The sequence below is a fragment of the Oryzias latipes genome, chromosome 3, assembly GCF_053564925.1.
Source record: "Oryzias latipes strain Hd-rR chromosome 3, Olatipes_Hd-rR_3.1".
NCBI lineage: Eukaryota > Metazoa > Chordata > Actinopteri > Beloniformes > Adrianichthyidae > Oryzias > Oryzias latipes.
Window position 1 is genome coordinate 27,745,343 of NC_136239.1, and position 23,610 is coordinate 27,768,952.

Sequence of the window (23,610 nt, forward strand, 5' to 3'; positions counted from 1 at the left end):
TGGCGGGGGTTAAAAGAAGAGTTTTTAAAACCAAAAAACGCATAGAACTTCTTTACTGAAATCATCATAGATGCCAAAATGGTTGTGAAGGTGTGCTGGCAGGTAGTGAATCAGTTGAAGTATCGGTGTAAATGACCCTTGGACCATCTTATTGCTCCTTATAAACACTGTTTAGATAACTTCAGCTTCTCTGTAACCGAAAGGGTTTGATTCCCCTCAGGCAAGCACGCACACAAACAGGCTTTCTTGAGGTCACTACCCTTATCATGCATCTTTATTGTGTGGTTACGGTAATTTGCCTTCACAGTCACCTGTAAATATGGCTCCATTTACGTTTCCTGGTTCTGTAATCTTTAATAAACTGTGATAGTCAGAAGACACATACCCGAGAGGGCTGGGCCCGCTGTATGACTGTCTAAACTATAAAGTAGTGATAAACCTGGAAAAACAGAGGGATCAAAGGACAAACATCTCAGCAGTGACTGAACCTTTGTCGTTGGTATATTCTTCTGGGGAGATCGAGAACTGTCACTCATCATTCTACGCTGAAGAGGTGAGGCCTCAGACAGCCTATGGAAGAAATCTTGGACTTGACCTGAAGGCACAAAAAAGACTCCTTAAAGGACTTAAGTGACAGTTGATGTTGTTGTGGACAAAACAATCACATTTTCAAGGTAAAAAGTTACAGATTCTGAGTTTTTATGGGTATTTGGAATGAATCAAAAATACATTTTAATCAACTTAATTTTAAAGCTTGAACTAAAATAACCACTAATTTCAGATTGTTGTTGACGCCTAAAAATAAGCAAACATGACGGAGGACATGAAATACAGAGGAAAGAAGAGGGAAGGAAGACACAGGTAAGTGTTTATTGTCTTCTTGTTTTATAATATCTTTTATTTAAAGCGGTTATTTCTGCCTTGTATGAAAAGTTCTTTAAATAACAGAGTGTCAGGAATAAATCTAACTTAGCCATAATGTTTAAATCAGAAAAACCAAGACGGAAGTAATTTGAACTCATCCGGCAACTTGGAAATACTATTCAGCTTCCTGTCCACAGGCAGAAAATCAAGCTTTATTAACCTCTTCATCATCATTAGAAGGTTAATTGTTAGCAGAAAAAGATATTATCATTGGATAAAATTAAACACGGTTCGCTTGTATTACAGAGTTTCAATTAAATATGATTTATAGTTTGAGGGAGCACTTAATTTCCCCTGTGCAATGCCGTGCTTCTCTTTATTGCTGTGGCTCATGTCGTCCCCGCTGATGCCGCCTGCTGTTAGAGGGGCTGTTTAAAATGTTAAATACATCCTCTATTTGCATTCTACATATGAGATTCAATGGGAAACTAAGAGAAAAAGAACTGGATTTCTTGATTAAAAAGTAAAAACTCTTCTCTCATAATCTGTGATGAATAATTTTAAGTTGGTCGTGACATAACTGAACTTGTCTGCTGGTGATTCAAATGAAACTTTTTTGAAATCTTTTCAACAATGAACACCACTGTCAAAGATGGTTTTTAAACAGTTTGACGTTCATCCAAATTTTAAAGGAAGATGGAAGATGTCATGTTTACTTTGGTTTAAGAAAATCTAAGCAATTTCTTTTTACTGTTTTTGAATGATTAGCAGATTTAGAACAAAGGAGTTCAATACTAAAGATCTGGTTCAGTTAAATGTCTGAATAGTGCTGTCCTTACATACAAAAGTACCTTCTTTGAAATACATTCAGAACGCAACCTATAATATGTAGGTGTGTTTTAGTCTCTCAGTGCTCTTTGTTCTTTGTGCTTAAAGATCACAGAACAGAGGTGACTTTAAGTAACTACGTCCTATTTATTCGACACCAAATGTCAGATGGTAAATGCATGTTAATATTCAGCTGTGCAAAGTCTGAAAACAGCGCTAACTTTCTAACTACAGTGCAAAGTCAGTGTAAAAACAACGAAAACTGCATCAGATTTAGTTAAGACAAGACAACACAGGTTTGTGACCCCTTTTCTAATCCTATATTCACACTTGATGTCATTGTTAGAGCGATTAAAGCGAGAAATACAAAAGTTATTCCTTATGGCATTGTTCATATGACAAAATAAATTTGGTCTAAAAAAACTTTGATAAATATTAGGTTACTTCTTGAAAAATTTTTAGAAAGATAAATTCCTTTGCAATCATCCCTTCATTGAAAACGGGATGACAATTACCTTTGAAAAAACAGGAGCTTTGTTCATTTGACGGCCTAAAGACTTCAGGCGTGTGCAAACCTAGTGACAAGATACCCCGAATGATAAAAGGTCTCAGGAATGTTCTTATATAATCAGGTATCATTTACCACAAGTTCAGCTAAAGGTTATCAAAATAATTTAGGTCATTAACAGGCAGGAAAGAAAATTAAATGTAGAATCTTGAGAGCAGTGCCAGCTAATTCAGTCAAAGATTGGGCCTTATTTTTATTTTTTGTTTTTAAGTAGGAGGCCTTACTTTGCTTTTAAAATGTTAATTGTAAGGGTGGAAAAGAAAAAGTGTTTGAAAAAAACTGAGTCTAATAATTTGGGTTTTCTAGAATTGAATATAAACAAACCGCACTACTTGTGGATCAATGTCAAGCGGACAGATCAAATCAAACCAGAGTTGTTTGTCAGATGAATATTCATCATCACGGTTGGTAAAAAAAATAAAAATAAACTGAAAGATTCGGGCTTGCATTACACAGACAGCTTTCAGTGAGTAAGTTGAATACCAAAGCCTTCTGGAGGCCAATGTGAGTCCATCTGTCCGTCAATTGAAACTTTTTCAAGATCACGTCAAACATGAGAGCACACTGGCATTTCTACATCAAAATGTCATGACTACATTTAGGAGTAGATATATGTTAACGTTTGAAAATAGATACTTCTCATCATTATTTAAGATCATGCAAAAGACTAGCAAAAGATTCTTCTTTGGACTTCTGGGCAGTAGTGGAGCTACAATATATTTATATGAGGGGCTGGTAGGGGGGCAGATTTAGCAAAGGAGGCAAACGGAAACAGCAAAATGGAAAAGCCACTACAAATGAAAGTATCAAAAATAAGTATTTCAAATCATTCTATTGTTATTGTTTTGAATATTAAAATTTTAATATTTAGCTAAGGTGCCATTACTAATGTAAAGCAGTAGCAGAAAATGTAACATCTGTGAGAGATTACATTTGTTGATACAAGACAACAAAGCCGTCATCTTTAATGCATGCTACTAATAACTGCACTGAAATGTAGCACAGGAAAATGAAAAAACATAATTCAAAATTCTATTACATTATCCTATACTTGCTGAAGGACCAAAACAGCAAAAGGAGGAAACACATACGCAAAGACTTTTTTTTTTTATTAGGCAGAAAAAAACAAAGAGACAAGTAAAAGATGGAACTAAATTGCAATTCAGAAACAAAATTAATAATCCAGGGATTCCGAGGGGATAGGTCAGAGGACAAGCACAAAAACTTGCCACTAAAAATCTTTTATGGTTATTTAAAATGTATAATAATTTTATAATTCTTTAGAAAGAAAGAAAAATGTAAATAATAAAAAATAAAAACGCTTTATTGCACACTTAAATGTTTACAAGCTGTAAGCGACTCTTCTGGTTGAACTTTAGTCTGCGTGAAACAAGGCCGCATGCAGACAAGAGGATTAAATCCTGGAATCATCTAGAAAATACTGTTGTTCACCTTTCGGCATGTCCCTTCAGGGTTCGCCACAGCGAATCAGCTTTCACCGATAAGCACAGGCAGAGATTTTTATGCCACATGCCCCTCCTGACACAATCCTGTATTTTATCTGGGCTGGGGTCCAGCACAGGGCTTGTGGCAACACATTTATGCAGTAGAAGGGTCTTGCCCAAGGCCCCACACCAGATAAAACTCATTGCAGTTTTAGACTTCAAGCAAAAAAATGTGAATAAAATGAATAGAAACCTTCAGTAGATCTACACAAATACAGGACCTCATGACTCCAATCCCAGAAATTCATCCAAAATAAAATGAGATTTTTAACACAACTATAAAAGGAAGCACTTTTAAAATTAGGAATGTAATTTTTCTTCATTACCTCCCTGCAGCTTACGTAAACTTTTGCCAGAGTGTCCGTTTTTTACATTGAGAGTACCTGTAATCACAACAAAGTCAAAGATCACAAGACATTATCAGTTCAGTTTAGAAAATCCACGCCCTGACAGTTATTAAGTAAAGATCTGTCAGCATTTGGGATGACACGCTAGCTGTCATTTAAAACACAAAACATTTGCCAACACCACAGGGGAAAACACCAATTCTGCCAACAAATGTTTTTGAGGAGCATCATGGATTGGATTGCATGATTCTGATCAATGTTGTCCATCGGCGCTGAAGCTTGGATGTTTAAAGAGTCGCTTCGGTTGGATTCTAACCTTTCACCCCTGTAATTTATCTGCCATCACATCCCTCTATCCAAAATCTTTCTTTACAAAGAACTACACAAACTGACCGAATTGTAACAAATTAAGCCCATTGTGAATTATAGTTTGAATAATAAACAAAAGCTGCTGCAAGTGTCTCACAAACATGAATGTGTTTGTCTCAGGGATACATGGGATCCATTCCAACTGAACCCAATCGGAGCAGAAAAAGAGAAGAAGAACAGTTGTTTTGTGATCGCACAATACCTGGTGGCTGCTATTGTGGGCTTACTAGTTTTAACCAGTGCCGTCATTGCAAAGGTAAGAATGTCTTCCTCAAAATGAATCACCTTTTGAAACTATTTATTTAACTTGGTAACCAAAAACCTCCAGCAGATTTAATCTTCAAGATGTAAACCTAAACGCTTGATAAGATATTTTTTAACAACCTAATGTAGTGGCATCAATAAATACAAGGTGCAACATTTAATATTCTTGTGCAACAGCTGCAGCTTTGTTAGAAAGGTTTTAGTCTGGCTTTATTTTGATGGAGGACAAATGTTAGTATTTTTAACATAAGCTACAAAAATCTCCCTCTAATTGGAGTATGTATCATAATTTTTGCCTGATCACAAATCAATGTATTGCTGAACACATATCCTTGCAGATAACAAACTTGAACTGTTTTATCCTCTTCATTTTTTATTGCTTGTCCCCTTCTTTTCTTTACATTTTATTATGGTAGCGTACTATCACTTTTCTGTTTGTTTGGGGTTTTTTTTGGTCGTAGAAAAAAATCTTTTTTGCCAAATGCATGTGAGTTTATGCTCTAGCAGAGGATATGAAGACTCTTAATTAAATCATTTCTTTTCCCAATAAATAAAAAGAAACATGAAGATTGTTGTCTTCTGTCCTAATTGCTTTCATTATTTGTTTTTCAAAATGTATATATTTTTATTTTTGTTCAGGGATCCCTCTTGGTGTTGTCAACTTTGTCCCGTCCAAGTTACACCAAAACTGTAGATAAAGCCTCAGGACGCCACACATTCAAACAGTATTATGACCAGGACCAACAGTTCTACATGCTGATGCTGGTGTTCTGCCTGGTCTGGCCCAATTTCCTGGTCTTTATCAAATCTCTTTGGAAGATTCTCTTCAAAAGCTTTGTGAAACCCAACCTGAAGACTATGGGATTTGTAAGTTTCTTAGTTGTTCATTATGATATTTGATACCATTGTGGAATGAAAAGCTGCTGTTTGAGATCAAATGTCTCCATGAGGACTTTTAAATGTTTCATTGGTGCAAAATCCTGATGATAATTATCACAAACAGTAGTTTTTAGGTTCATTTTCTGGTGCTTGATGGATGGTATTTACTCGGGCTGAATTTAAAAATTTTCCAGTAGATTTTTCTTCAAAAAAAAATCAAAATTGATTTCTTAATTTATTTTTGCTTTAAAGTGTTTTTAGGGAGTTTAAGTTCCCCCTTTCATCAGTTTAAGGCTCAGGTTGTTTGAATAGTGTGCTTTACAACAAAATAGGGATTTTAAATAGAAATTTGAAAAGTAAATAAATATATACTCAAATTCAAACTTGAAGAAAATTATTCATGAACTAATAATTGGCATTAGACATCTTTTGCTTGTATTCTCATTGTTCTTGTGCCTTTTCAGATCTGTCTGATTGAGTGCATGGTGTCTCTTGGAACCTCAGTCCTGGTGCTCGTAGTTATGCCAAAGTTCGACATACTGACCAACCTCTTCATCAGCGGCGGAGTCTGCATCGTTTCTGCAATAATGCAAATCATTTTCAAACTACAAAGAGAAAAATGGAAGATCCTGTTCCCAATCTGCTCACTCTTTTTCACCGTAACTGGTAAAGTGTGGATTCTAAACAAATATGCTTCACTGCTCCACATAACATGTTACATATTTGTGGTTTTAGACCACAGCCTGAGCAGTTTAATGCCACACACCCCTGAGTCCTAAATAGGAATTAACAAGAGGATATAGTCAAATGTCAAGAACTTTTCTATCATTTGGCCATCAGCTGTTGTCTTTATACTTTGTTACTGGCATTAATGTCCCCACTGGACACAGGAAATCAATACTTCCGAGTGTGATTCCCAAAAATTGCAATTATATTTTTCCATTTTTGTAAACATTGTTAGGTTGAGTTAAATGCCCCACCATTATCTCTGAAAAAACAGAATACGCTTTTAAATCACATATAAGGCCCTGTGGGCAGGAATCAAAGTAATCCAGAGATGCTAAATGTTTGTGTAGAAATGCCAGAAATAAGAAAGAATGCAGTGTTTTGATCGTGTTTCAACTGGAATGGGCTTTTGAAACTTAAAATTAGAGTTTTTAGTGCATCCATCAGACACTTTTTTTGAAGATTAAAAAAGGTTAACACATTTACGCCTACTTGGGTCTGGGCGTTCTGTCATGCTTCGGTACTGAAAGTCCAAATTAAATTTAGGATTTTTCTACTGTAAACAAACCAGTTTAAATGTTTTATATCTTTCACAGCAGTTTGCCAGAAGGGGATCCTGCTCTGAGTTAAATTTTTGGCTAAATTTCCAGAAATAAGCGCAAACTATCTCATGTTGTCAGAGAAAATTTGAAAAAGTCGTTTTAACCACCCAAATATATAACTAATACGTAAATATATATATTTTTAACAGGGTACTGCCTTCTTGGAGTTGACTTCTATGTCCGCCAGGAGTTATATGTAAACGGCGAAAAACCTTCTCCGTATATGTATGTGGGAATTGGAATCTTTGCATCACTCCTGATTTCTATCTGCTGGTGGGAAAACACACTGCAAGCCACAAACCGCATGCAGGTATGTGTCTCTGGTTTAAAGTTGCAGGAGAAACCTCTGCATTTCTCAGTGTACTTTGACTTGGCATGATCAGTCACACCATTTTTTTCCTTCTTACTTTACAGAAAACACTATCAGAGCTGGAGGGTTTCAGGGACTTTGTCTTTGTGATCAGCAGCATTTTAAGGATACTTGTCATTGGTGAATATCTATTATCAAAGACCCTTTCCATGTGTCGTAAATACCATACAATAATAATATTAATAATAAAACATATTTAAGAAACTGTAATAGTTCTGCATAATATGTAATGATGTGCTCACAGTGCAATATTTTTAATGCTCATATTTACCCCTAGTTTAGACAAAATATCTAAAACACAACATATTCGATTATAAAAGAACTATTCATTTCACTCTTTCAGGTGCGGTTTACCTGCTGTACCACAAAGCCATTAACCCCGGAAATATTCAGTGGGATATGTATAACTTAGGTGGACAAAAATGGCAAATCTTGAGGACAGGACTGGTGCTGTTTTTCTTACAGGTAAGTAGCAGGAATGAAACCAAAAGAAGTCACACTTGTTAGTGTTTGTGCATAAACTGTTTTTCACCATTCTCTTGTAAGGGAAAAAAACTGCTGTTGAATGTTTGTGTTTTTGATGATTTTACTATCAAATTGCATAAACTAATTCCAGTGACAAAAACATGCATAGCAAAAGAATCCCAATGACAAACGAATGTTTGATCCAAAACTCATTTTTTCACATTTCAGTTATTTGACCTTTTTCCTTTTTGATGATTTTCTATACATTTTCGGCAGCTCTTCAACGCAATGAACAGAATTAACAAGATGGCTAAAAAATACTTCTTTTAAATTCCTGAAGTGTTGTTTCGTGGGTAGTCATGCTCTTACATCTTTTGTTTTGGTTTCTGCACAAATATCCATGTTTTTTTTTTTTTTGTCAAGATTCTCTAAAACGGTATAAATGTAAATAATTTCAGGTCAAACTTCAACCTCTAACCTCCAACTTGGATAATATTTTTTTGTAATTGTCTCTTTAGAATCTGTTAAATGTCCCTTTTATCAATATAATCGTGTTTACGTCTTTTATGCGGCAGCATATCTTAGCCAGAATACTCAAAAGTTCCCAACAAGTTTAGTTGGCTGAATAAACTTTCCAGATGAACAAGAATGTATTCATATGTTAAAGTCAGTATCAGATCAACTATGAATAGACTGTAAAATGAAACCAGGGAGCTTTGTGTTGTAAAACTGCCTTCAAAACTGTTATTAGATAGAAATTCGGTTTAAGGAACCAAACCAAAGTCCGTCAAAGTTTTTTTTATTAATGTGATCAGTTACAGCCCATAAATATCTGAGACAAAATATTAAAGAGATGTTTTTGCTTTTCAGAAATTGTTTTGAATCAACTTGTTTTAGATGTACTTCAAGAATGAAATAACAACCGTTTTTTGTTTTTACACTTCGTAGCTTGACATCAACTGTTAATTTGCAGTAATTGATATGAATGGATAAACATTTGCCTCATTGTGTGTTTCAGGCTTTCTGCTCAGCAGCCTGCCACTGGTTTGGTGTTGTGGCCTGCAAGATCCATGCTGTCAGAATGAGTTTTGCTCTTCCCCTGTGCAGCACAGGACCTGCAGTGTTGGGGCTGGGCTTGATACTTTTCATGACTGAGGCAACAAAACTGGATACAGGAAGTTCAGATTCTATTACTGGTGAGGTTTTACACTCTGGATCAAAGACAGTGGCAACAAAACATCTGACAATATCACAAAATAATAAAATAATAGAAATATAAACACCATACTTTGTACCTTAACTGCTTCCGCCTCCTTCTCAGCCCCTATTCTGCTTTTGCACTTGTCCATAGAATTGTCACTTCCGCAGCTTTCTTCTCTATATTCTTTTTTCTTTTTTAAAAATTAACACCACCTGGAGAAGACCCATTCTTCTCACCGCCATCCTGAAAGAACTCCATGATGCTCCTCAACCCTGGAGCTCACTTCCATTAGACATCTTTGACAATGAATCACTTCTTGTCTTTAAGTTTAATCTCAAAACTCTTCTGAACAACCTTTTTCTTAAAATTATATTTCTTGTCTCAATTTGTTTCCCTGTTTTCTATCATTCAATTGATTATTTTTGATATTTGGAAACAATTCTTAAGTGTTTTGAAAGACGCATTTTCTAAATCAGATGTATAATTATTGTTTTTAAAAGACTATTTATTATTCTTAAATGTTGGCAGATTTTTGCTTGAGCTTAAGAGGCATGGGAAACGAAAACGCGACAATGATCATGCTTGAGATAACCAGGAGCATCTGTCAGACCACCCTCAACAGGTCTGTTTCTTCACTCATGATTAGAATGTTTTTCAGAATAAAACCTCTATCAAACCATCATGTACAAATATTTAATATGACGTTTGACCCATGAGAAAAATGGTTTTCAAATTACAGTCACTACTTGCAATGGCCGTTCTCAATGCTGGCCCTGGAGGGAGTGTGTATGTGGTTGGGCTTGGTCTCATGTACCTACTACGTATGGAAGACTAAGGTAATTCAATTCAATTTTATTTATGTAGCTCCGTATTACAATATAAAAAACATGAAGTCATAGAATTCAATAGGTAATGGCTAAAATAAACTAAACAGTCTGAGCTAAAATGGGCACTCCTGCCCTTAGACCCTCCTTCTCGGTAAAGAAAAACTCCTTAAGAAATATGGACTCCAGAAAAAAAGAAAAAGCCTCAGGGATATCCACATCGTAACGCCATAATCACCCTACAACAAATACATGACTGTTTTTTGTGTAAACTCTTTTATGCTTTTATGGTTCATCATAGGTCCAGCGTATTGAGAGAACCTCTCAACTCTTTGTTCGTCGCCTCTATGAATCCGCTTTCATTGATTTGTCCATGCTCCTCAACACAAAGATGAAACTACCAAAGGCTGCAAGTAACGAAAGGTAAGAGCTACGTTTTTTGTTTTTTTTTTTATTCTTAATTTTTATTTTAAATTGTTTCTCACTATTTTACCAAAATAGGCCAAATAAACTATAAGAATCAGTGTTGGGAGTAATGCATCACGGCTTATAGTGGTTCAAAAACCTTTTTATTCATTTCCTTATGATATTTTACGTAAAACGTCTACAACAAATCAAAGATGTTGTTTAATAAACCAAGCAGAGACCTTTTCACTCACTTTTATTAGGTAGCATTTCTTGTACGGCTGATGTCATTCTCACATATTTACATGCGACCAAGCACAAAAACTGATTGAAATATGTTATATGTGCGGTCAAGATAGATGCCTGCACGTATTTTAAGTGTGTCCAAGGCTATATTGTTGTTGGCTGAAAGTCTTAACCTAACCCTAACCCTTCTTTTGGATCTGTGCAACAAAGAAAAAAGATAAGCACTGGCCGTACGTTTTTAGAAAATTGCGTCCGAATAGTCACTTTGTTTTTGTAATTGTCTTTTTGGCCATAAATTCTCTAGGAGTAAATACAAGTGTGTTTAGACTATATTGTAATTTTGAAACAAAGCTGACTCAAGCCAATTTTACTTCCTGTAAAAGCATGGGCTGTGTTTATAGCACTGACTTTATGATTGAAAGCTTGGAATTCTTATCATCTTGAATTCAAAAAGGAAAAAGTTATTGCAACAGTAAAAAAGCAAAAGATAGGTTTTTATTGTTCAGTAATATTTTAAAGTTTGGACTTAACTTGCAAAACGCTCAAAACTACAAGATAAAGTCTGGTATACAAACATGAGAGGAAGGAGACTCATCAGCTAACCTGTTTGGATGAAGTCCAAACAAGTAACAGGTCCCAATTTCAAGGCTTCATCCAAACTTTTTCCTAACTCTCATCTCTTTGCTCCTCTATTCCACAGCCAAGATGAACTTCAGAGCACCATGATCTACCTCTGTGCCACCATGTGGCATGAGACTTACGATGAAATGCTGAAGATTCTCACCTCCATGTTCAGGTATAAAGCAGTCTCCTGTAAAACTCACTAAAGCAGTATACCATGAACGGCGCTGGTTTAAATGCTTTAAAAGAACGAAACAATTTCTTAAGATGTTTTTAATTTGACATTCTGGATCATTTTGTTGCCACCTCTCACTTTCAGGGTGTGTTACTTATCTAATAATGCGAATTCCCTCTTTCTTCCTAATCCCTAAAAAACTATATAGTGCAGGACTATCTGGTGCCCTGTATTTTGATACTATTCGAAAACCATGCTCACTACTTTTTATTTTTTATTGGCCAATATGATGCCATCCATTTGAACATTTTGCAAAGATTATTTATGAATCCGCTATGTTCCAATGATGAAAGCTTGGATAATTGATAATAAAAAAAGTATTTCAAACATATTTCTTTCAAATGATAAACCATTCAAACACAGGTATTTAATAGGTTCAGGTATATAAAAGATTTACGAATATAAGCTATATATACATTATATAACTAGACTTGTCAATCTAGTGAATATTGATGCACATTGGACTTCTGGGAAGTTTCCAGGGCACTGGATTTTAAAAACTGTAGATTCGGACAGCCCTACAAAATGGTGCACTAATTAGTGAGTAGTGAGGGAACACGGACAAAACCCAAGTTTGTTTGATGAGTGGATCAGGCCAATGCAATGTTGCCAATTTTTCATTAGCATCAATTACCGTTGAAGTAAATTTCCCGCTGTTGGTTTCAGGTTGGACCGATATCGAGGAGATCCAAAGGAGGAACACAAGGATGCTTTCGACTTTGAGTCTCACATTTTTGTAGATGACGCCTTCATGACCCACAAAGAAACGCAGCACAGGCTGGTGAATGAATACGTGGACGACTTAATCAAAGTTGTGATAGAGGTTTATAGGTAATATAGTTCCCTCATCAAATAGATTAAACACCGTATGTGTTGGTGCTTTAGTATCTATATCTACTTCTATATTCTTTCAGAGTTTTCACCAACAAAGAGCCTGATGATGTTTCAATTGTTGAGACTCCTTATGGTGGAAGATTAATGTTTGTCATGCCAGACGGAAACATGCTTTTTGTTCATCTGAAGGACAAAAGTCTCATCAGGAACAAGAAAAGATGGTCTCAGGTATGCAGCAGCAGCTGTTAGTTTGTTTTTAGATTTGTATAATGATTAGGAAATAGTTAAAAAAGGTCCAACTTTTAAAAAACTAAGGAAACTCAAGATGTACATTAAAATTGTAATTAAAAAAAAAAGTCTTGTGATCTTTGGAAACCTTTCTAATATACAGAGTGAAAAATGTTTAGACAAAAACTACACAAATGTGTGCACCATTGTGAAAGAATTAACAGTAAAAACGTTTCTAATGGTATTATTGGCAACCAAGCTAATACTCTTTAAGTAAAAACATTTTTCCACAAGTTTTTGGATCAAACTAACATGTTTTAATTATTTTTTTCATGGGAAAAAAAATATTTTTGCCACTTGTGACCATTTAAATGTGTGATTAATCATTCATTACGATTTTACATATGATTGAAATGACTTGGATTTTTATTTTATTGCACTACTTGACTTTCAGATCATGTACATGTATTATCTGCTGGGCTGGAAAGGCTACATTGTCAAGAACCCTCACAAGTTGCCAGTAAATATGTCATATCAATCATGCGCATGTTAGTATTTTGACAGCGAAAGTAAAATAATAACCTTCTCTTGTGACTTTTTTCCCAGCGGATGAACAACACCAGAGACAGTTTGGTCTCCATGGATGGGGAGATGTTCCTGTTACCTCAGTTTGACAATGACCACAAGAGAAAGTTCATCTCAGAGGACAACACATACATCCTGGCTCTGGATGGAGACACTGATTTTCAACCGAAAGCTGTCATTTTGCTTGTGGACAGGTATGTTTTTTAGGCACTAAATACTAAAAGTTTCCTTTTTTCACTTAAAAAGCGCATTTTATTTGTTAACAGGTTGAGGATGTATGAGAATGTTGGAGCAGCATGTGGAAGAATCCATCCGACTGGGATGGGTTAGTTGTCATTTTATGTTAATTCTGTGTATTGCCATCGTATTTCAAGTAAAAACAAAAATATTTATGTCTCTACTTCTATTTTTTAAAATATCCCAGGTCCGATGGTGTGGTACCAGAAGTTTGAATATGCTGTGGGCCACTGGCTTCAGAAAACATCAGAGCACGTGTTTGGTTCTGTGCTTTGCAGCCCAGGATGCTTCAGTCTGTTCAGAGGATCTGCCTTAATGGATGACCACGTCTTAAAGAGATACACACAAACCTCTTCAAATGCTTCAGACTACGTACAATATGACCAAGGTTGGTACATGCCGTGTCTGAAAATTAGAGTCACTTGCATTAGTCTGAGTATTTTCACTCAGCGGCCATCTCTGATGTCCACATTTTTAGGGGAGGATCGCTGGCTCTGTACTTTGCTGCTGCAGCAAGGCTGGCGTGTTGAATACAATGCTGCATCAGATGCTTACACCAACTCACCGCAGGAATTCAAGGAGTTTTACAACCAGAGGAGACGATGGGGCCCATCCACACTGGCAAACACACTGGACCTTTTGCACAGGTTACAAATATATTCCTAAAATCACTGAAATAAATAATTAATGATTATTATTAACTTTTTAGTATTAAATGCAAAAATGCCTCCACCAACTCTCTGTGTTTGTGGTTCATGTACAGCGGTCCAGAGACAGTGAAGAAAAACTCATCCATCTCCAGGCTTTACATCTTTTACCAGATGTTCGCTGTGGGATCTTCTATCCTGGGTCCAGCCTCAGTCACTTTGATGATAGCTGGTTAGTTTGACTCTAATGACCTAGCTGACTATTGTCTTGAACATGCTTAACGGTCACATGTGTAATATTAGACAGGATATAGCGTCAGTGTCATTGTTTTGCTGCCTTTAGTGTTCAGCAGAAGGAACCCATGTGTGCTCAATCTTTCTGTACTCACTACTTCATTAAGAACAGAGATAAAAATTTGGACTTAAGACCTAGACTTGGACTTCACCTGAGTGATTTGAAACTTGAACTTTGAGGCTTGTAAACAGTTGTGTCAGATCTAACTAAAAGGTTTTTGGTTTTTTTAGTTAACTTAATCTTGTTTGGATGTGAATCATTTTCGACACCCATTTTTTTAATCTATCAACAGGTGCTTTTCAGTTTATCTTCAAAATGGCTGGCACGCTATCCATCATCGTCGCCAGTATCCCTCCTGTGATCTACATCATTATTTGCTTTACGGTCAAGCCCAACACTCAAATCACAATCGCCGGCATTATGAGCGTGCTCTATGCCTTTCTCATGACAGCCTCCTTCTTTTCCATCATTGGTAAGCACCATCTTGTTTTGCACACACGGCTCTTTCTAATGGACAGCGTGCATTCATAGCGTGTTCTCTCTTTAGGTGACATGGTGATCCAGGAAACCTTCTTGACCCCCACCGGCTTATTTTTGGTTTCTATGGCAATCATGTACTTTGTGACGGCTTTGCTTCACCCACAGGAGTTTGGTATGTCCAAGATTTTAAATATTAGACATATATAACTCTAACCCTGCAAAAGAAAGGGGAATATATAAAGAGTTTCCACATCTGTTGCTTTAATGTTAACCTATAACCAAGAAGAAAGTACATCCTATCAAGCTTTTTTTAATCCATCATTATCTTTATGCATGTTTGTGTTACGCTACATCATGTTTTGCCGTTATGTTTTCCCCACAGGGATGATTATCTATGGTCTGATGTATTTCATCTGTATCCCCAGTGGATACCTCCTACTGACCATCTACTCACTGGTTAACATGAACATTGTGACTTGGGGCACACGAGAGTCCAAGTAAAGAAAAAATCAGAGCTGTTACAAAGCTTTGAATCCATTTTAAAACTTTAATCACAAGTTTATACTTTAATCACTGCATGCTTGAGCGCATAATAAATAAAAATCTAATTGTTAATCAATAGAAAAAATTATTGAGCAATTTTTAGTGATTTTCAAAGGAAGAAGAATTGTGAATCAAACGAATCACCAACCCCCAAAAACATTCCGAAATGATTTTTTATTTTGTATATTTGATTCAGTTTTTAATTTTCTGTCATACTTTCTCTTTGTTAGGGAAGAAGGTGAAGTAAAGAAAAACCACAATATGGTGTGCAATAAAGACTGCAGGCTCTGCTGCTGGGACTGGAAGATACAGGTAAACAGCTGTTTGCAGGACTTTTAGTGAGCTACTGTATCTAGATGTGTTGCATGTGGATCATTTTTGTTTGCTTGTCTGGTGTTTTTTCTCTAGATTACCCAAGAGTCAGAGAACCCAGTGTTTCAGCAGATCATGAGTCAGGCCGCACATGGAGCACCTTTGCTCAAACCCACCATTAATGAAAAGGCTCTGCCAGCCCCAAGCACCGAGCCTCAGACCAGACCTCAAGACGACGCAAAGATGGAAAAAGAGGAGGAGGCGAAAAAAGACAAAGCAGGAAAACAAAAAGGGAAGAAAGACAGCGGAGTTGCTCAGAGTGACAGGTAATATTTTCGATTTGTTTTGGGTGTTGTCTATTATGATAAATGACAGTTGACCAATGTGCATGTGCTCTGAATAGTGGCAGCTTTGAGAAGAGGGACTCCTATCAAAGCTCCTCATCAAGCTCATCTGATGAGAATGATGAGGATGATGACAATGATGACGATAAAAAAAACAAGAGCTTCAAAATTGGTGAATTAGAAGAAGTGGCTGAGGATTCTGTCCAGGGTGAGCAAACCTTTGTTTGTTTGTTTTTAAAACCCCACAGCTGATGTTTAGAGCTGTTCAGAGCAGCAGTAGACATTCTGTGTGTTCTGTCTAATCTACATCTGCAGAGTGGGTAAAGCCAGTGAGGCAGGAGTTTTTGAAGAAGCTGACATTTGCCAATATGAAGAGGAATCTGCAAGAACAAATCCGGTAAAAAGAAAAGTTTTCAAGCTGCTATCCAACTTTATGCATTTATAGACTTTATGCAACTTGATTAGTAAAATATTAATTATGATTTTTAAATTTCCGTTGGTTTCAAATATTATTTTTTTTTGGCTTTGTATCCCTATTTTGGTGCTTTTCTTCTTCAGGTACGCACTCCGCAACAACAGAAACAATGATGAAGTGTGTGAAGACTTGGTTCTCATGTTAACCGACACTCTCAACGTGGAGCTGGGTGGATTGGGGCCCGAGACTGTTTTAACATCGGTTGAGATTGAAAACGTGCAATTTCAATTGACAAAGCAGGTGAATGCATTGAAACTCAATCGTGTTGAGCTTTTATGACTTAGACTGTATAGATGAACTGACTTTTTATTTATCCGTCAGGCCCGACAAGTCCTAAAAACCAACCGATCAATGAAATTGGAGAGGAAAGTGAAAAGAGCCATTGAAAAAACCCTGTCTGCTCCGCAGGTGCAAAAACTGGATGAAGTAAGTTGTCAGTTCAACACACTGTTAAACATTGGCTCTTTAATGCTGGAGGACAGCATGATATGCCTCATGTCTCCTTTATGATTACTTCAAAAATCGTGAATACACTGATAACTGAAAAAGCATGTTTATGTGTGTTAAGGGGGAACAGGACTTCTGGATCAAGCTCCTTGACCGCTACTTGGCGCCAATTAAAGAGTCAGCTGAACACAAGTTGATGGTCACCAAGGAGCTGAAGTCACTACGGAACAAGGTGCACAAATTAGTTTTCCTTAAGGATCGCAGGGAAAGACAGAAAATTCCCCTGTTTTGGGGCTTTTTAGTTGTGCCTACTGCTGTGCAGCTGTTCGGCTGAAAGTGTTACATCAGTAACATCATTTTGTGGGGTTTGCTTGTCAGTGTTATCTCATGAATACAAGCAAATTATCTGCACCCAGGCTCATTAATGTAGCTGTTGAGAGAAAACTACACACACCCAATAGTTCCTGTGAATTCAACATTAACTGGAAAAAGGTTGCTTCAGTCTGACAGCGCGTTTTTACTTTGTTGCTCTCATCCTAGGCTGTGTTCTTGTATTTCATCGTCAATTTGCTGTGGGTGGTGGCAACCTTCTTCCTGCAAGCTATTGGCAATGACGTCATCAGCATCAAGATCCCCAAATATTATACAAATGGAACTGAAACTGGAGAATTCCTTAAGGTTTGAACAGCAGACACAGTTTTTTGGTGCACGTGCTGCAGACTGGAGGACTGAGATGGCTGTGATAAATGATCATCAGCATCATGCTTCTGTAAAACTGCTTTAAAAACATGACGATCTATGTCCTGACAGGTGGAGCCCCTCAGTTTGATGTTCTTGCTGTCCTTTGCTGTTCTTCTCCTTGTCCAGTTTCTAGCTATGTTGTACCACAGGTACGCAAATACACCCAAAACTCACTGTAGTTTACATTCAGTTCTACAAATCAGTTCATGTTTTAACGCTAAAAGTGAACCAGCACTGAAGATTTCTCCCCCCTTTTAGCAAATAATTTAGAAAAACATTACTGTCTGTGTGGGGGTCCAGATTTAACCCCTCTAGCCATTCTTTAGATGGCATTTTGTCATTTTCTTGCAGCCCTCTGATCTTTGTCTCCCTCTGTTCACAGAGTCTACACCCTCATCCACGTGGTTTCATATCGCAGCACGGAAAAGAACTACAAGGAAAGGAGTGATGTGAGTAACAGCATCCTGCATGAAAAGGATCATCTGCAAAAGAATGGGGTTTTTTTCAACATATCACAACCAAACACTTCACACTGTGCAAAACTGCACATTCCGAACTTCTCTAAAGGGTTCATGTTTGCTCATAAACAGTCGCCTTGGTGTCTCTAAGTAACTGCTCAAACTTCAGGCATACATCACTCACAATTTGCCAGATTTACGAAGAGAAAAAAAGATAAACAAAATAAGGAAATACTGCTGTGTATTTATTTTATTTTTTCTAATTAAGGACTATTGCATTGCATTGAGACATTTAAGTTATGGTTTTTAAACACATTTTAAGTCAGCAATGTGTCAAAGTAGGATATTTAAATCAGTCATATGTAAAAATGTTTGAAGAAACATTGTTACTTTACTTACAAACCCTTTTTTTTCTTACAGGATGAAGACGAAGAGGACGACAACGTCATAGGGAACCAATATGCTCTGTCAATCACCACTGAGGATAGTTTTTAAGTCATTAGTGAATTTTTTTAAACTATTTCAGTGTAGACTGGAACCATCAGACAAATCCCTTTCCAAACCTGCACATGTTCATGTCACAGAACACATTTTAATGTTTTATTAATTCCATCTGTGGTCACACAATTAAAGCACAGTATAGAATTTAGTCAGCAATAACTTCAATTTGTGTGTCTTGGACTATTTATTTTGTTTTTATTTGTAAATGCAACAAATTTAAAACTTATGGAGAGGTATTTTCCAACGTTTAGACATCATTGTCTTCTTTGCATTTTTATAATATAGGATCTAATAAGGAAAACCTGCTCGTCCATCAAGTGTTTGCCTGCATTTCTAGCCGTCTTTGAACATCGTCAGGAGTCACTTAAATACAGTTCATGGATTATTTGCACTTAGTTTATTGTGATCAGTATCTTTTATGCTGGCAGCCTGTACTCAGTGGAAAGTGAAAATCATCTTCATAAAAAAATGCACTTTACTGACAGGTTAATGAAGTTAATGTTAAAATGATATTTATATATCAAATTGTAAACAAACAAAAAACTTTAAGAAATGATGCATAAAACCTACTTGTCCTTTTTCGTTTTAGTAAAAAAAAAACTTTGGAAACAGATGCATAAAAATGAACTTGTCAGAGGATCAGTTTAGTTTTTCTAACTTATTAAATTTTTTAATCTTTGCAATTTTTAAACACAATCAGGTTTGTGTGATCTATGAACTGCACCCTCTGCAGAAACTTTCCACGTCTCCTTTTGTAATTTTGTAAGCTGATCGATTTTGGATTCAAACTGTTAATACTTTACATGTTTCTATACTTGCTTAACCATATATTTAGATGACTATTTCCTACTTGTACTTTAATGTTTTCAGACAATGATTCATACAGTGCCATGCAAAAGTATTCATGTTCGTTCCTTTTGTTGCTTTCATAAATCACTCCTGGTCAATAAAATGTGTCTTTCCTCCCACAAGAATTTACTAGAAAAAAAAGCTTCAACGTCAATGTGAAAACAGTTTTCTACAAAGTAATGTCAATGAAACAAAATTATGAAATGAAATATAATTTTTTGCATAATTATCCAGCCCCTTTTAAATGTAATGGTCTAATTCAGTAGAAGTCCATCCAATTAGTGCCAAACAGTCTAACAATTAGTGAAATAAGGATCACCGATGTAAAAATGGCCAAGCGCCATCACAGTGATACATGTGATGACAGCAAAAATGATCAAGCCATCATTGCAGCCCAATGTGTGAAAAAGAAAAGAATTCTCCAAAAGACATGTGACATTACAGTGTGGTAGAATGTTCTAGTAATGTTACCTTTGGATTATTTTTGATGAGGAAAAAAACTCAGAGGGCTGAACCTTATGAATTTAAAATGTGAATGGATTTACCATTAATTTCAGTTTACTTGTTTGTTTATACTTGAAATACAAGGAATGTGGAAAACTTCCCACCAGGTCTGTCACACTGGAGGATTTTTTGACTAAAAATTTGTTATGGATCGATTTTAGAAGAGTGACTCGTATAAAATTGTTTTGCTCAAAATGAACCAATATCGACTATGAATCGTATCGACAACCGCAAATTATGAAATGAATTAATTGTATATGTCTACTGAAAACGTTTATTGAACATGTCTGGTTAATGTCTATATATTGCTAAGCAACATTTTCTGCCGAATGCATATTTGCTTTGTGATGTTTCGCTTGATTTACATTTAAAACTTTACATTTGTCTTTTTAAAAGTTATTTAGAGTATGGCATCAATTAAATCTGGTGATGAAACTATTATTTAAAAGTCTTTTAAAAATAACTTATCTTTATCAAATGTTACTTGTCTGATGGATAATCAAGGAGCAGACGAGCCTAAAGAGCATTACACTGGTCCTGAGAGCGCCATCTCGTGGTCAAATAAATACATAACAGATTAGAAATAAAAATGGTCCAAATCCTGTCCAAGATTTTGACTGTTATTTCCATTAATATTAGTGACTCGACCCACTCAAATTTGAGAAAGTAACTCATCTAAGAAGTTTTGTAAGGCCTTTGAAGACTCAAAATGAAGAGACAAAGGCCACTGTACTTATTAAACAATAACATTTATCAACTATTAACATTTTATTAACATTAACTTGTACGTCCCACAAAAAAGCTCTTCTGGATCTTCATTGCCATTTATTCTTCAAATGGAACAGAACTGGAATCTGTGTGGGGGCACAGATGGACCAAAAAAAAAAAAGATTAAGGGGGTTGTTGCAGCATCCTGGGACAGTATGATCATGACTGGAGTCATTCACAACTTAAAAATGTTTAACTATATGTGAAACTAGAAAGAAATGTACAATCCCCTCCCATCTTTAACTGCATGTGTTAAAATATTGTCTGACAATTTGTAAAGTCTGAAGAAGAATGTTTACTCCAAAGCAAGTGCTGTTGCCTATAGTGGATCCATTCTCCCTTGGAGTACCGCTGAACAAGGTCTTTTAACCCTTGTGCTATCCTATGACATTGACGTGTTATGCCTACCGTGACAAAGGTGGATAAAGGTGAAGAGGATTTCATGTAATCCATGGACAACAGTGAAGATCACAAATCATTGAAGCAAAAAGGTTCAGCGCACTGTCTAGTAGTGGGTCTAGATGACCCAAGTCCCAATGTTAAAGTGCCTAGGATAGCACAAGGGTTTAAAGGTGTGGTGCCTCTGGAACATTAACAGTCCCATTGGTGTCTTATGAAACAAGTGTTGGAGAGCTTGATAGTTATTTACAGTAACATCTCTCCATAAACCTAATACGCTGGACACTTCGGCCTGTAAAGAAAGGTCTTCTCTCTGCATAAAAAAATGAAAGTTTCAGTGCAAGAATACAGCAATTTTATGTCTGTTTCGGTTTCAGATGAACAGAAAATGCCAGTCACTTTGAATAGTTTTGCTAAGTATAATTGTCTGCTTTCAATAAACACAACAAAACAAAAACATGCGCATTATAGGATAGACTGTAGTGGAGACCAAAGGGGGGGAGACACAAACAAAATACACGTTTTCTGCAAGCATTTTAGTTAAAGATTGTTTTCTAACGAGAACATAAATAGTACGTAATACATACAGAAAAAAATAACTCAACTAATGTCCTCCCTCCTGCCATTAAAACCTAACACTGATCCTGCTTAAACTCCTACTAAATAACAAATAAAAACATTTTTAATAAAAACTTTTAAAAAACTATTCTCTTTGAAAGGAAGAAAGAGTCACAAAAGAGTAATTCCTGATTCTTCTTCAGAAAAGTTGACGGTTTTTGGAAGAAATTGGCTAAACAGCCTTAAAATTTTGTCAAAATGTGATGAGATTTTTATGAAAATAAAACTCAAGTGTTCACTTCCAAGTCTGGATTCCAATCATGCCTGCAAATGGCAAAAATGGCGGATACTTATTTAGCGCTTTTCTACCTACAAGACCCAAAGCGCTTTACAGTCACAGTCCCATTCACACACACATTCACACACTGGTGGCGGCTCCGCTGCCGAAAACTGGCGCCAACCTCCCACCAGAGGCAAGGTGGGGTTCAGTGTCTTGCCCAAGGACACTTCGACTCATGGGCGTGCAAGGCGGGAATCAAACCTGCAAGTTGCTGTCATCATTTCATTTTCTGTCATCACTTTGGTCTTTATGGTTTCTTTCAGTATATAAAACTGATGAGAAATGCGAAAGAGAAAGCCTGTAAGAAAACGCACCTTCAAAGTCTTGCAGTATGCGTCAGTCCCTGAACGACAGAGTCTGCTTTAGCTGTTGGTCCAGCATGCTGTGGATCGTGATGAAGAGTTACAAGCTTTATCTGCTGAGACAACAGACTGTGCATGTAGCAACTGCTGCCCGGGTTCTTCAGCGGTCAAAGCTTTATGGGAGAGTGGCAATGAGAAAGCAGCTGTTGAAGAAAACACATATTGCAGCTCAACTAAAGTCCCCCAAAAGGCATGTGGAAGAAGATTCTTTGGTCTTATGAGACAAGACAATATGTTTGGCGGAAACAAAACACAGCACATCATTAAAAATACCCCATCCCCACTGTGAAGCATGGTGGTGGCAGCATCATGCTGTGGGGATGTTTCTCAGCAGCAGGCCCCGGAAGGCTCACAAATATAGAGGGGAGAACGAATGCTGAAAATTACACTGAAATCTTGGAGGACAATCTTTTTCAGTCTGCAAGAGAACTACTAGGTTCTACAACTACAACTAGGTTTATTTTCCAGCAAATGATCCAAAGCATTCTGCAAAAGCTACACAGGAATGGTATAAAAAGAACCAGGTAAATGCTCTGATGTGGCTGAGTCCAAGCCCAGACCTAAATCCCATAGAGAATTTGTGTCTGGACTTGAAAAGGGCTGTTCATGCCCGGTATCCACGCAACCTGACAGAACCTTAGCAGTTTTGCAAAGACAAATGGAGCAAAATTCCAGTGTGCAGACGCACAAGACTGATTAAGATATTTCAGAATCAGCTTTATTGGCCAAGTGCATGTACAGGTGCATGTACAAAGAATTTGGCTTTGGTGTCTTAATCTCTCGTGCAACCAAGCAAGGAATAGAATAGGTGTGAAAGGTTGAACTTATTAAGTTGTCGCAGGAAGTACAACCTCTGCTGAGCCTTTTTCCACACTGACTCAGCGCTGTGGTTGTAGCCAAAGGTGCATCTACTAAAATACTGACTTGAAGGGGGTGAATAATTATGTATGTGTGTAATATATTTCATATTTGTGTTTCATTGACATTACTTTGTAGAATTCTGTTTTCACACTGACAGTCAAGGTTTTATCTAGTACATTTTTGTGTGGAAAGAAATGTTATTGACCATAAGTAATTTATGAAAGCAACAAAAGGGATAAACATCCTTTTGCAAGGCACTGTTAACCCTTGTGCTATCCTAAGCATTTTAACATTGGGACTTGGGTCATCTAGACCCACTAGACAGTGAGTGCTCTGAACCTTTTTTCTTCAATGATTTGTGATCTTCACTGGTGTCCATGGATTACATGAAATCTTTCCACCTTTATCTACCTTTATCATGGTAGGGAGAACAGGTAACTGTAAGGGTGGGGTCATAGGATAGCACAAGGGTTAAGTACAATGTGAGGCTTTTTTTTTTTTTCAAAGAACAAAGAAAGCGACA

At 36.6% G+C, this 23,610-nt stretch overlaps 1 protein-coding gene across 1 annotated transcript; it reads left to right on the forward strand.

Annotated features, from left to right (window-relative positions):
• Positions 1-348: 348 nt before the first annotated feature.
• On the forward strand, positions 349-19,398 carry chs1 (chitin synthase 1). The gene is made up of 35 exons (XM_011492129.4): positions 349-674; positions 782-861; positions 4,602-4,737; positions 5,385-5,612; positions 6,089-6,290; positions 7,102-7,262; positions 7,367-7,442; positions 7,666-7,787; positions 8,806-8,983; positions 9,517-9,610; positions 9,728-9,824; positions 10,114-10,235; positions 11,164-11,259; positions 11,986-12,150; positions 12,234-12,381; positions 12,836-12,901; positions 12,988-13,160; positions 13,233-13,291; positions 13,391-13,591; positions 13,682-13,850; positions 13,967-14,082; positions 14,438-14,617; positions 14,693-14,797; positions 15,008-15,122; positions 15,399-15,480; positions 15,577-15,806; positions 15,884-16,032; positions 16,140-16,221; positions 16,383-16,539; positions 16,621-16,725; positions 16,868-16,978; positions 17,287-17,424; positions 17,557-17,636; positions 17,870-17,936; positions 18,366-19,398. The coding sequence occupies exons 2-35, from the start codon at positions 812-814 to the stop codon at positions 18,438-18,440; spliced, it is 4,335 nt and encodes a 1,444-aa protein (XP_011490431.1). The 5' UTR covers positions 349-674; positions 782-811; the 3' UTR covers positions 18,441-19,398.
• Positions 19,399-23,610: the final 4,212 nt, after the last annotated feature.

Excerpts from the sequence above, each read along its gene's own strand:
- chs1 (XM_011492129.4), top strand. The coding sequence starts at position 812 with ATGACGGAGGACATGAAATACAGAGGAAAGAAGAGGGAAGGAAGACAC. Across the intron at positions 11,260-11,985 it reads ATTCTCACCTCCATGTTCAG|GTTGGACCGATATCGAGGAG; the intron begins GTATAAAGCAGT and ends TGTTGGTTTCAG. Across the intron at positions 15,123-15,398 it reads TGGGGCACACGAGAGTCCAA|GGAAGAAGGTGAAGTAAAGA; the intron begins GTAAAGAAAAAA and ends TCTCTTTGTTAG.